At 45.9% G+C, this 13,278-nt stretch overlaps 1 protein-coding gene across 7 annotated transcripts in view; it reads left to right on the top strand.

Moving 5' to 3' along the window:
* The window catches only part of mre11a (MRE11 homolog A, double strand break repair nuclease), a 66,792-nt gene that overhangs the window by 2,669 nt on the left and 50,845 nt on the right, over positions 1-13,278 (top strand). For all 7 annotated transcript variants that reach the window (XR_006022885.1, XM_042063502.1, XM_042063503.1 and 4 more), the window contains 2 exons: positions 1,968-2,055; positions 6,012-6,153. Coding sequence is in view for 6 of the 7 variants with exons in the window: in XM_042063502.1 (XP_041919436.1) it covers positions 1,968-2,055; positions 6,012-6,153 (230 nt within the window). In the remaining variant the exon portion in view is untranslated. The remainder of the gene's footprint in view (positions 1-1,967; positions 2,056-6,011; positions 6,154-13,278) is intronic.

Genomic DNA, 13,278 nt, shown 5'->3' with positions numbered 1-13,278 from the left:
CACAATACTATACACAAGCACTACATTACCCACAATACTATACACAAGCACTACATTACCCACAATACTATACACAAGCACTTACTATACACAAGCACCACATTACCCAAAATACTATACACAAGCACTACATTACCCACAATACTATACACATCAATATCAATAAATCAATAAAGTATCAATAAAGTATCTATCTATCTATGTACTTGGAATACCCCCTAGATCAGGGATGGGCAACTTTGATGATAGAGAGGGCCACAAAATGTTCTTGTCGCTGTCAGAGGGCTAGATGTGACTGTACACGTCCACCACTGGGATATCAGGAATCAGGAGTATTAAAAATATATACAGTAGGCCTAGCCTATGTCTGCACGGTTTATTAAACATGCATTAATTGAATATTTTTAATATTGCTTCTATTCACCAATGAACTTGAAATAAACTAAAAAATATTACACATTCACAATAAACCTTTTTCCCACTGTAATGGGTAATAGCTCTTGTAAAAAGGCTCTGTTGTTAGTGTATCTTTACCAGGGTTCCCACTCTAAGTCAAATCTTTTCCCTGAGAAAAATCCTGAATTTCCATGACCAATCATCTTCGTGGTGCATGGTGTTGTAGTGTTGACTTAAGTTCACGGCTGGTTTCGTTTCTAAGCATAGCCTACTAAACACACAAGTTGACTTTGAATTCTGTGATAAGATCAGCTGTTTCCCACCTTGTATGAACCTTTCCCAGTTTTCTTTAAACCGTGTCTCTTCCTCTCTCACTAGTGAAGAAAGCTCGACTCCGCTGGATGTTTTATAATATATATATATATATATATATATATATATATATATATATATATATAATAATGTTTTATATAGGAAGCGCCCCTATCGGTGGACCGTATCATTACAATAAGGATCCTGTTCAGATTCAGATGTGGTAAAAACCATGTGAAACAAACATTTTAATGACATTTCAAAACCACGTGAAACAAACATTTTAATGACATTTCAAAACACGTGAAACGAACATTTTAATGACATTTCAAACCACGTGAAACAAACATTTCAAAATTGATCCGTGGGCCACACTGAGTGAGGAGGAGGGCCGCCAGTTGCCCATCTCTGCCCTAGACCAATCAGATTACAGATCTATAGGCCCTAGACCAATCAGATTACAGAGGACATCTACACACATGCTCTCATACACACACACGCCTAGACCAATCAGATTACAGAGTGTGTGTAGAGATCAATAGGCCCTAGACCAATCAGATTACAGAGGACATCTACACACATGCTCTCATACACAGACACACACACACCTAGACCAATCAGATTATCCAGAGTGTGTGTAGAGATCAATAGGCCCTAGACCAATCAGATTACAGAGGACATCTACACACATGCTCTCATACACACACACACACACACACACACACACACACACCTAGACCAATTAGATTATCCAGAGTGTGTGTAGAGATCAATAGGCCCTAGACCAATCAGATTACAGAGGACATCTACACACATGCGCTCATACACACACACACACACACACGCCTAGATCAATTAGATTACAGAGGACATCTACACACATGCTCTCATACACACACACACACGCCTAGACCAATTAGATTATCCAGAGTGTGTGTAGAGATCAATAGGCCCTAGACCATCAGATTACAGAGGACATCTACACACATGCTCTCATACACACACACACACACACACACACACTTAGACCAATCAGATTACAGAGGACATCTACACACATGCACCCATACACACACACACACACACACACACACACACACGCCTATGTATGTTAGGTATATTAACATGTGCATGTGTGTTTGTGTTAGAAGTGAGTGTATGTGTCGTTATGAGTGTTGTTGTGTGAGTGTGTGTATCTAATATAGAGTGCATGTTAGGTATGTATTAACGTGTGTGTGTGTGTGTGTGTGTGTGCACAGGTTCCCCTGGGTGAATTACCAGGATGAGAATCTTAACATCTCCATACCCGTCTTCAGTGTACATGGAAACCATGACGACCCTACAGGGGTAAGCTTGCTACTCGCGCGTGTGTGTGTGTGTGTGTGTGTGTGTGTGTGTGTGTGTGTGTGTTTCAGATCAGTGTTAGTGTTGAAAATGTAATCAGTAAGTTCAAATCAATACCCTGTCCAAATGCAGTCATTGGACAGTGGTGCAAGAACTATAGTGTACAACAGCCTCATTCCCATAGCAACCTCACACATACTATGGCTCGTTTGAAAGGTGAGACTTTAAGCTCTCGGTGGGTACAAACCGTTTATTTCTACATGCCTCTGCTCCTGAGAAATGTGTAGTGTGAGAGGGTGTGTAGGAGGGTGTGTAGGCGTGTATAGGAGTGTAGGAGGGTGTGTAGGGGGGTGTAGGGGTGTATAGGGGTGTAGGGGGGTGTGTAGGGGTGTAGGAGGGTGTGTAGGGGTGTAGGTGTGTAGGGGGGTGTAGGGGTGAAGGGGGGTGTGTAGGGGTGAAGGAGGGTGTAGGGGGGTGTAGGGGTGTAGGAGGGTGTGTAGGGGGGGTGTAAGGGTGTATAGGGGTGTAGGGGGGTGTGTAGGGGGGTGTATAGGGGTGTGTAGGGGTGTAGGAGGGTGTGTAGGGGGGTGTAGGGGTGTATAGGGGTGTAGGGGGGTGTGCAGGGCTAGGGTTGGAGGGTGTGTAGGGGTGTAGGGGGGGGTGTATAGGGGTGTAGGGGGGTGTGTAGGGCTAGGGTAGGAGGGTGTGTAGGGGTGTAGGAGGGTGTGTAGGGGTGTAGGAGGGTGTGTAGGGGGGTGTAGGGGGTGTGCAGGGCTAGGGTTGGAGGGTGTGTAGGGGTGTAGGGGGGGGTGTATAGGGGTGTAGGGGGGTGTGTAGGGCTAGGGTAGGAGGGTGTGTAGGGGTGTAGGAGGGTGTGTAGGGGTGTAGGAGGGTGTGTAGGGGGGTGTGTAGGGGTGTAGGGGTGTAGGAGGGTGTGTAGGGGGGTGTAGGGGTGAAGGGGGGTGTAGGGGTGAAGGAGGGTGTAGGGGTGTAGGAGGGGGTGTAGGGGTGAAGGGGGGTGTGTAGGGGGGTGTATAGGGGTGTGTAGGGGTGTAGGAGGGTGTAGGGGTGTAGGAGGGTGTGTAGGGGTGTAGGAGGGTGTGTAGGGGGGTGTAAGGGTGTATAGGGGTGTAGGAGGGTGTGTAGGGGGGTGTAGGGGTGTAGGGGGGTGTGTAGGGGGGTGTAAGGGTGTATAGGGGTGTAGGGGTGTAGGAGGGTGTGTAGGGGGGTGTAAGGGTGTATAGGGGTGTAGGGGGGTGTGCAGGGCTAGGGTTGGAGGGTGTGTAGGGGTGTAGGGGGGGGTGTATAGGGGTGTAGGGGGGTGTGTAGGGGGGTATAGGGGTGTAGGGGGGTGTGTAGGGCTAGGGTTGGAGGGTGTGCAGGGGTGAAGGAGGGTGTGTAGGGGGGTGTAGGAGGGTGTGTAGGGGGGTGTAGGAGGGTGTATAGGGGTGTAGGGGGGTGTGCAGGGCTAGGGTTGGAGGGTGTGTAGGGGGGTGTAGGAGGGTGTGTAGGGGGGTGTATAGGGGTGTAGGGGGGTGTGCAGGGCTAGGGTTGGAGGGTGTGTAGGGGTGTATAGGGGTGTAGGAGGGTGTGTAGGGGGGTATAGGGGTGTAGGGGGGTGTGTAGGGGGGTGTAGGGGTGTAGGGGGGTGTGCAGGGCTAGGGTTGGAGGGTGTATAGGGGTGTAGGAGGGTGTGTAGGGGGGTGTAGGAGGGTGTGTAGGAGGGGGTTGGAGGGTGTGTAGGGGTGTATAGGGGTGTAGGAGGGTGTGTAGAGGGGTGTAGGGGGGTGTGCAGGGCTAGGGTTGGAGGGTGTGTAGGGGTGTAGGGGGGTGTGCAGGGCTAGGGTTGGAGGGTGTGTAGGGGTGTATAGGGGGGTTGGAGGGTGTGTAGGGGTGTATAGGGGGGTTGGAGGGTGTGTAGGGGGGTGTAGGAGGGTGTATAGGGGGGTTGGAGGGTGTGTAGGGGTGTATAGGGGGGTTGGAGGGTGTGTAGGGGTGTAGGGGTGTATAGGGGTGTAGGAGGGTGTGTAGGGGGGTGTAGGGGGGTGTAGGAGGGTGTGTAGGAGGGGGTTGGAGGGTGTGTAGGGGTGTAGAGGGGTGTAGGAGGGTGTGTAGGGGGGTGTAGGGGGGTTGGAGGGTGTGCAGGGCTAGGGTTGGAGGGTGTGTAGGGGTGTATAGGGGTGTAGGAGGGTGTGTAGGAGGGTGTGTAGGGGGGTGTAGGAGGGTGTGTAGGAGGGTGTGTAGGGGGGTGTAGGAGGGTGTGTAGGAGGGGGTTGGAGGGTGTGTAGGAGGGGGTTGGAGGGTGTGTAGGGGTGTATAGGGGGGTTGGAGGGTGTGTAGGAGGGTGTGTAGGGGGGTGTAGGAGGGTGTGTAGGGGTGTATAGGGGTGTAGGAGGGTGTGTAGGGGTGTATAGGGGGGTTGGAGGGTGTGTAGGGGGGTTGGAGGGTGTGTAGGGGGGTGTAGGGGGGTGTAGGAGGGTGTGTAGGAGGGTGTAGGAGGGTGTGTAGGAGGGGGTTGGAGGGTGTGTAGGAGGGTGTAGGAGGGTGTGTAGGAGGGTGTAGGAGGGTGTATAGGGGGGTTGGAGGGTGTGTAGGGGGGTGTAGGAGGGTGTGTAGGGGTGTATAGGGGGGTTGGAGGGTGTGTAGGGGGGTGTAGGAGGGTGTGTAGGAGTGTATAGGGGGGTTGGAGGGTGTGTAGGGGGGTGTAGGAGGGTGTGTAGGGGTGTATAGGGGGGTTGGAGGGTGTGTAGGGGTGTGTAGGGGGGTTGGAGGGTGTGTAGGGGGGTGTAGGAGGGTGTGTAGGAGTGTATAGGGGGGTTGGAGGGTGTGTAGGGGGGTGTAGGAGGGTGTGTAGGGGTGTATAGGGGGGTTGGAGGGTGTGTAGGGGTGTGTAGGGGGGTTGGAGGGTGTGTAGGGGGGTGTAGGGGTGTAGGAGGGTGTGTAGGTGTGTAGGGGGGTGTGTAGGAGGGTGTAGGGGGGTGTAGGGGTGTATAGGGGGGTTGGAGGGTGTGTAGGGGGGTGTAGGAGGGTGTGTAGGGGTGTATAGGGGGGTTGGAGGGTGTGTAGGGGGGTGTAGGAGGGTGTGTAGGAGTGTATAGGGGGGTTGGAGGGTGTGTAGGGGGGTGTAGGAGGGTGTGTAGGGGTGTATAGGGGGGTTGGAGGGTGTGTAGGGGTGTGTAGGGGGGTTGGAGGGTGTGTAGGGGGGTGTAGGAGGGTGTGTAGGAGTGTATAGGGGGGTTGGAGGGTGTGTAGGGGGGTGTAGGAGGGTGTGTAGGGGTGTATAGGGGGGTTGGAGGGTGTGTAGGGGTGTGTAGGGGGGTTGGAGGGTGTGTAGGGGGGTGTAGGGGTGTAGGAGGGTGTGTAGGTGTGTAGGGGGGTGTGTAGGAGGGTGTAGGGGGGTGTAGGGGTGTATAGGGGGGTTGGAGGGTGTGTAGGAGGGGGTTGGAGGGTGTGTAGGGGTGAAACGGGGGGTTGGAGGGTGTGTAGGGGTGTGTAGGGGTGTATAGGGGGGTTGGAGGGTGTGTATAGGGGGGTTGGAGGGTGTGTAGGGGGGTGTATAGGGGGGTGTGTAGGGGTGTGTAGGAGGGTGTGTAGGAGGGGGTTGGAGGGTGTGTAGGGGTGAAACGGGGGGTTGGAGGGTGTATAGGGGGGTTGGAGGGTGTGTAGGGGTGTGTAGGGGGGGTTGGAGGGTGTGTAGGGGGGTTGGAGGGTGTGTAGGGGTGAAACGGGGTGTAGGAGGGTGTGTAGGGGTGAAACGGGGTCTGTGGGATTCTGTGAACAACTGGCAGTCTCCTAATCAGGCATCTAAAATGTCAGTATCACAGCGTCACCTTGTATACTACACCAATACCCCCCCCCCCCCCCCCCACACACACACACACACACACAGCTTCATATTAACACCTAGTTGCTACACCAACATGATAGATTGAAAGGTGTGTGTGTGTGTGTGTGTGTAGGCGGACGGCCTATGTGCTCTCGATGTCTTGAGCGTTGCCGGGTTGGTTAACCATTTTGGGCGGAGTCAGTCGGTGGAGAAGGTGGAGATCAGCCCAATCCTGCTGCAGAAAGGCTCCACACACATCGCCCTCTACGGCATTGGTGAGTCTGCGTGCGTGTGTGTGTGTGTGTTGAGTGTGTGTGTGTGTGTGTGTGTGTCCGATCAGCCCAATCCTGCTGCAGAAAGGCTCCACCCACATCGCCCTCTACGGCATTGGTGAGTCACCAACTAGATGAATGAATGAGCTTTCATTTTATTGGCTGACACTTGTCCCATGGCCTCTTCTAACTTCATTAGCTTATAATTAAGTGTGCTTGCAAAGCAGCACACTTATTGTTCTTCTTAAGTTTTATTATTATTTTTCCCGTCTCCCTAATTTTTTGTCAGCTCTAGCGCCTAGGGACAGCTCTAGCGCCTGAGACAGAGACACCGTTCCAACTTTAAAACGTCCGGTCAGCACCGGTGTAAGTTGCTCGCGAAGATGACCGCCATATTGGATTGAACAGAAAACGAAACAAAATTTTCACAGGTCACAAATTTGGTCTGAACGCCACGAAACTTGACGTACATTATCCTTGGACCAAGCCTCACAAAAGTTACCAGAAGGATTTTTCGAAAGCGTTTGCCCGTCACAGCCAAACGAAATCGGCGGCGAAGCTCCGAAACAGGAAGTCGTCCATATCTCAGGAACACTGTCACATATCAATACCAAATTTTGTATTTGAACTCGGGACTCCAATGTGAGGGTGCATAAGCTAAAAAAAAAAAGAAAACATTCCAAAAGTTTCCAGCATTTGGCAAACCACCCACCCGTATTTGGTAACTATCACCTTTCACATTTGCAGTTGCACTACTACCACAATGCCTTCCAAGTATGCACAATGTCCCTGGGCAGCCACAATGTCTCTGGGCAGCCTTGCCCAATCATGAAATCCTTGCTCAGCCAGGGATAGTATGGACTTACGAACTGAAATGGTAAGGAGAACATTAGCTATTTATTGCTGACGTAGTACAGTTATTTTCACATTGACAGTATTCAAATAAAAATGTTCATTGTTAAATATCATGATGGGAGAGTATTATTAAAAATGTTACAAGTATGTAAATGCATATGTTTACGGGCATTTAGGTTTTACTGTGTTGTTTTGTTGTAAAGACATGCAAGGCATTCTGGGCCATGTAATGAACAGTGGTCAGCAGCACTCCATATGTATTAATATGAATAGGTGTTTCTGTAAACCTAGGGACAATAAACAGCTATCTCTGTTACAAAAACAAGCTGTTAATCGCTCATTGAAGAGGGAACTATAATAAAAAGATTGTTTCCTAAAAGCATGGAGTTGACAAAAGAATAAGCAGGAAATGTCACGTTAATGTTAAATAGCCTACATCTGAACGCTAGGTGGCAACGTTGTATTACATTTCACTAAATGCGGGAATTAGTGTGAGCTTCACAAGTAAGGAAGGTACAAATATTATGTAATTTATCATGGGAAATTATTGGAAATGTTATTTCTTGTTTATTCTAATTGCAAACCACACACATCCATTCGTAATCACACGTACACTTTTAATACCTGGAAGACTCTCATTTCGTTTATTTGATGTTACCTAGCAACGCTGGGAACGGCCTTCAGAGCAAAGATTCTAGAACAGAGCTTCAGAGAGACACGTTGTGAGTTCGTGGCCAAGTACCTAAAATATCGGTTTCCATGTGTATGTGCTGGATGGTGTGCGTCCTTTATGAAAGTAAGTGTTTTATAGAGTTACAGACATAATGAGTCATGTTGTAGTGGTCCACATAAATGTGCCCCTTCTGTTATTAGAATGCTAAGCGGAGATTTAACATCATTCATTTCTTAGAAGAACTTCTTAGAAGTTAGCTAGCTATGTCATAGGAAAGAGATGTTGCTTAGCGTAATGCCATGGTCATTTGATATGAGATGCTTGTACTCGTAACTTCGTCACTCGTAACTTTAGGACTCCTATTTTTTTTTTTTAAGAGTAATTCAGGAAGAATTTTAGCCCTAAAAGTAGCACCTGAGTCTGTGACAGCTTAAAAGAAGTCGCGAGGACTCCTAACTCACTAAGACCGATTCACAAACAGTTTTTTGTGGTGGCATTTCACGTCGCAATGTTTTGAAATATGTCTACAGGAGCTTCCAATCGCGAGGGAACAATGTTGCATTGTAGGCATAACTAAGGGATGCAGTAACACCACCAACAACAACCAAAACTAGCCTACTCATTGTCAACATGTACATTAAATGTAACGTTCATTGTGAACATTAAAATGTTCTCCTCTTTGTAAACGTAGGCATATGGTGACAGATTAATTTAATAATGTTGCTGCGTGAATCACGGTAAGCGCGAATTAAGTGGCTACTTCTTAATGGGACTCGCTGTATGGAAGTAGGCTAAGTAAAATAGAGATGTTTCAAATAAAATAACTTAATCAGAATTCTAGGATATGCCCGCTTGACAACGGCAGAGATAGAACTGGCCTTTGGCCATAGCAACTATCCATTTAGAACGACTGGCCTTCATAGCAACCAAAGATCTTAGCCAAAGATTCTATAGTTAACTAAGATGAATCATAAGACGATTCACCAATGGAACGAAATGGCACTAGTTCCGGACTCCTAAATAGGCGTGTCAAAACATAACCTTTTCTCTGAATAAGCAATAATAACATATACATATAATTTTGTATACTGTTTTACAGTCATTGTTTGCGTGTGATGCCAATGAAACACTCTTTCGGACACGGAATGAATAATTTCATTTTGCCCCGTTAACCGAGCTAGCTAGCTAGCTAGCTAACGTTAGCACAGTAAACAGAAAGTGAATGGGAATGTTCGCTAGCTAGCTAGCAGCTAAGAACTTTGGTTAAACTTATATATTGTTGCAAACAAACCTGAAATAACATATGTTCAGCAACTTTGTGGTAGTCTACTAGTCCCAAGCATCCTGACCTGCCACACCAAGGTCAACAACATCATCGTACACGTGGGCACAAACGACATCAGAGATAAGCAGTCAGTAGCACTGCAGGAAAACTACAAAACTCTCATCACCACCCTGATGGGCACAGAAAAACGCTTTGTCATCTCTGAGCCTCTCCCTACCTACAGAAAAGGTGCTGAGAGATGGTCCAGACTGTTCGATCTCCACACCTGGCTCAAACGCTACTGCGCTTCCCTAAGCATCCCCTATGTCAACAACTGGGGCTTGTTCTGGGAGAGGCCCAGTATGCTGAAGCGTGATGGTCTCCACCCAAACCAACATGGAGCCAGACTACTCTCTGACAACATAGCGTCTACACTGAGGCATTGACATTCTGTAGAAAATATTACAGATTCACGCCCCCCAGGTATTGATTCGAATGGCATTATACATGTGGATGGGTCTGAGAATGTTTTCTGCAGGGTAACATACAATACTACTACCATAGATCAAGCTGCTTCATGCAATAGCATGACTTATGCTTATAGTTCTATTCCAACGTTGATTTCTACCCAACATATAGTAAAAAGAAAAGACAAATTTAAAACTAGAAACCTAACAAATATTCTTTCCATACCTCAGCATATTCCTCAAAAGCCAGAGGCATTTTCAGCTAACATGGGTTTACTAAATATAGGTGCACTTACTACCAAAACCTTTGCAATCAATGATTTTATTAGTGAAAAAAAATTGGATTTTCTGTTTCTTGTTGAAACCTGGCAGACTTCAGACAGCGAAGCTGTTCTTGTTGAAACTTGTCCCCCAAATTATAATTTCTTCCACTCAATTAGACAAGGCAAACGAGGTGGTGGAATTGCCTCCATTCTCTCAAACAAATATAGTTGCACTAGAGTCAACTTTGGCGAATTCGCTTCCTTTGAGTATATTGCCCTCACTCTGAAGGCTGACCCAGCTGTACTTCTATTAACCTTATACCGCCCTCCTAAACTATGGACTGGCTTTCTCGACCAGTTTTCTGAACTTATGTCGCTCATCATCACTAGCTGTGATCGGATAATTGTAAATGGCGACTTTAATATTCATGTCAATAAGACAACTGATCCTAATCCAGTAAGTTTTTTAATGTGTTGGACAGTTTAGAGCTAAAGCAGCATGTTACAGGACCCACCCACAACCTTGGCAACACCCTCGATCTAGTCATTTCTAGAGGGATAGAAGTCACAGACTTATCAGTAAATGATATAAATATGTCATTATTGTGTATATTTTAATGTAGTACTACATACTCCAAAAATTCATCCCGAAATTGCAATCAAATCGCGACTCTTGGACATTTGAGCAGAACAGCAGTTCATAGCTCTTATAGACTCCATTAATTTAGATATTTTACATCATCCCATTGATCAAATGGTAGAGGCTCTCAATCGTGAATTAGGCGCTCTGCTTGACACAAGTGGCACCCTTAAAGACTAAAAAAAGGCCCTGTAGCAAACTGACACCTTGGATGAACGAAAATATCCATGATCTAAAAAGATCATGTAGAAAAGCTGAGAGAACATGGAGAAAAACTAAGTTACAGGTTCACCGTGCCATTCTAAAAGAAAAAATAGCAAATTATAATAGAGCTATTTGGAATGAGAGAAGGAACCACTTCTCTAAGGTAATTGCTGAAAACAGTGGAAACTCTAGGGTGTTGTTGACCATTGATAGGCTATTGCATCAAACACCTTTTGATACACTCAGTCAGGCATCCTCTCTAAGATGCGAAGAATTTGCAGACTTCTTCAAAAACAAAGTCATTTCTATAAGGGAGGCTATTGGTAACACAAGTAATATGTTTGATAGTACACCCAAAAACAGCCCCCCAAAATTAAGGTCCTTTAGCACTATTACTCAATCTGAGCTTGGTAAAATTATAACTCAAACCGGCTCCTCAACATGTGTTTTAGATCCAATCCCTACTAGATTCCTCAAAAAAGTATATGATAGCTTAGCTCCCTTTATTCTCAAGGTAATAAATACCTCATTAGAAACAGGTATATTTCCAACTGCTTTTAAAACCGCTGTTGTGAAACCTTTACTTAAAAAGTAAAATCTTGACCATACCAATCTGAGCAACTACAGGCCTATATCAAATCTACCGTTCCTGAGCAAAGTACTTGAAAAAGTTGTTTGTAATCAGTTAAATATCTTCCTCAACGAAAACAGTATCCTTGAAAAATTCCAATCAGGTTTTAGATCAAATCACAGCACAGAAACGGCTCTAGTAAAAATAGTCAATGATCTCAGACTGGCTACTGACTCAAACAAAGTCTCAATCCTTATTCTTCTGGATTTGAGTGCAGCATTTGACACCATTGATCATAGCATCCTAATTCACCGCCTTGCGAAGTGGGTGGGTCTCTCTGATAATGCTCTAAACTGGTTTCAAACTTACATTACTGGCAGAGATTTTTATATCAGTCTAGGAGATCATGTACTGTATCTGAAAAATATGACTTGCCTTTTGGTGTGGCCCAGGGGAGCTGCCTTGGTCCCCTGCTATTTTCCCTATATATGCTTCCACTGGGAAACGTCTTAAGTCAGCATAATGTAAACTTCCACAGCTACGCAGATGATACCCAATTGTATATTTCTGTGGAGCCAACTAACCCAGATGGCCTTTGCTCCCTCACTGCATGCCTAACCTCCATTAATCAGTGGATGAGCAAAACATTTTTGAAACTAAATGATGACAAAACAGAGGTACTTTTGGTTGGACCAAAACTAAAGCGAGATATTGTTCTTAGTAATCTGGGGAACTTGGCGCACCAGGTCAAACCAAAAGTAACAAGCCTCGGTGTCATCTTAGATGCAGAGTTAAGTTTTAAGCCCCATATCAGTAAAGTTACTCAGACAGCCTATTTCCACTTGAGAAACATTGCCAAAGTGCGGCCCTTTCTAACTCAACAAGATGCAGAAAAACTAATTCACGCCTTTATCACTAGCAGGTTAGACTACTGCAATGCACTTTTCACTGGTCTTCCCAAAAAACATCTAAAGAAATTGGCACTCATACAGAACTCTGCGGCTAGACTTTTAACTAAGACTAAGAAGAGAGAACACATCACCCCCGTGTTGGCTGAACTGCACTGGCTCCCTATTTCCTATAGAATTGATTTTAAGGTTATGTTAATTACTTACAAAGCTCTGAATGGCATAGCACCTTCATATATCTCTGAGATTTTAATATCTTATCAACCACAAAGGAAACTTAGATCATCTAATTCTAATCTTTTAATCGTACCCAAAGTGCTCCACAAACAAAGTGGAGAAGCTGCTTTTATCCATTATGCCCCTAAACTATGGAACACCCTGCCTCTGTACATCAAGCAGGCGAGTTCAGTCAATATTTTTAAAAAAGATCTGAAAACATACCTGTACAGGAAAGCTTTTAGTTAACTCATCTTATCCTGTAGACTACTTTTTCAGATTATTCTACATCTGCTGCTATTGGAGGGCGCAGCCAGCCAGAAGCAGCTGGGCTCCCCCTATTAAGTCAGGTTCTGCTCAAGGTTTCTTCCTGGAATATGGGAGTTTTTCCTTGCCACAGTTGCCATATGGCGTGCTTGTGGGGGGTAAGAGGATTAGGGCTGCCAGTCTTATGACATGTCATTTTCTATATTTTTGATATGTTGCTGAGAGAATCATAAACGGCCCCAGCAATGAAGAAAAGTGATTGATAATGACTGACTGACTATTATTGTGTTACATGCTTCAAATGTAAAGCACTTTGATCTGCATTCTGTGTATGAAAGGTGCTATACAAATAAAGCTTATTATAGTTCTAGCAAAAAATATGTTAGGTTAGTTTATCAACCATCTCTGAGTCTAGAGCCTCTGAGAACAGGGGACTTTGCACCAGAGCTTTGAGGAGACAGTGACAGATCACGAACAAAACTATTTTTGTCTTTATTTGTTTCGTTGGAAAATACAGTTTCAATGTCGGAATGTTAGGGAGACATGTGGCTTCTAGAAAATGGGTTCAAAACTTACATGGCTGAATGTAGGGCTAAGGGATTGGTCATATTCCGTGAACATGTTCATTTCTCCCATAGGAATACATAGACACTGGACCTCCTGCTAGACTCCTAAATGTGACCAAGGCATTTTAATGCCTTGGTCATATTTCATAATTTCAATTCTTCTGTAGGTTACCTGATAGCCCAGTTTGAAAGGCACAAGACACGTGACATTATTTATTTTTGCAGCCAATCATT

The sequence above is a fragment of the Alosa sapidissima genome, chromosome 15 (assembly GCF_018492685.1).
Source record: "Alosa sapidissima isolate fAloSap1 chromosome 15, fAloSap1.pri, whole genome shotgun sequence".
NCBI classification, from domain to species: domain Eukaryota; kingdom Metazoa; phylum Chordata; class Actinopteri; order Clupeiformes; family Clupeidae; genus Alosa; species Alosa sapidissima.
The sequence above is the reverse complement of the archived record's forward strand: the minus strand, read 5'-3'. Positions and strand labels throughout refer to the sequence as shown.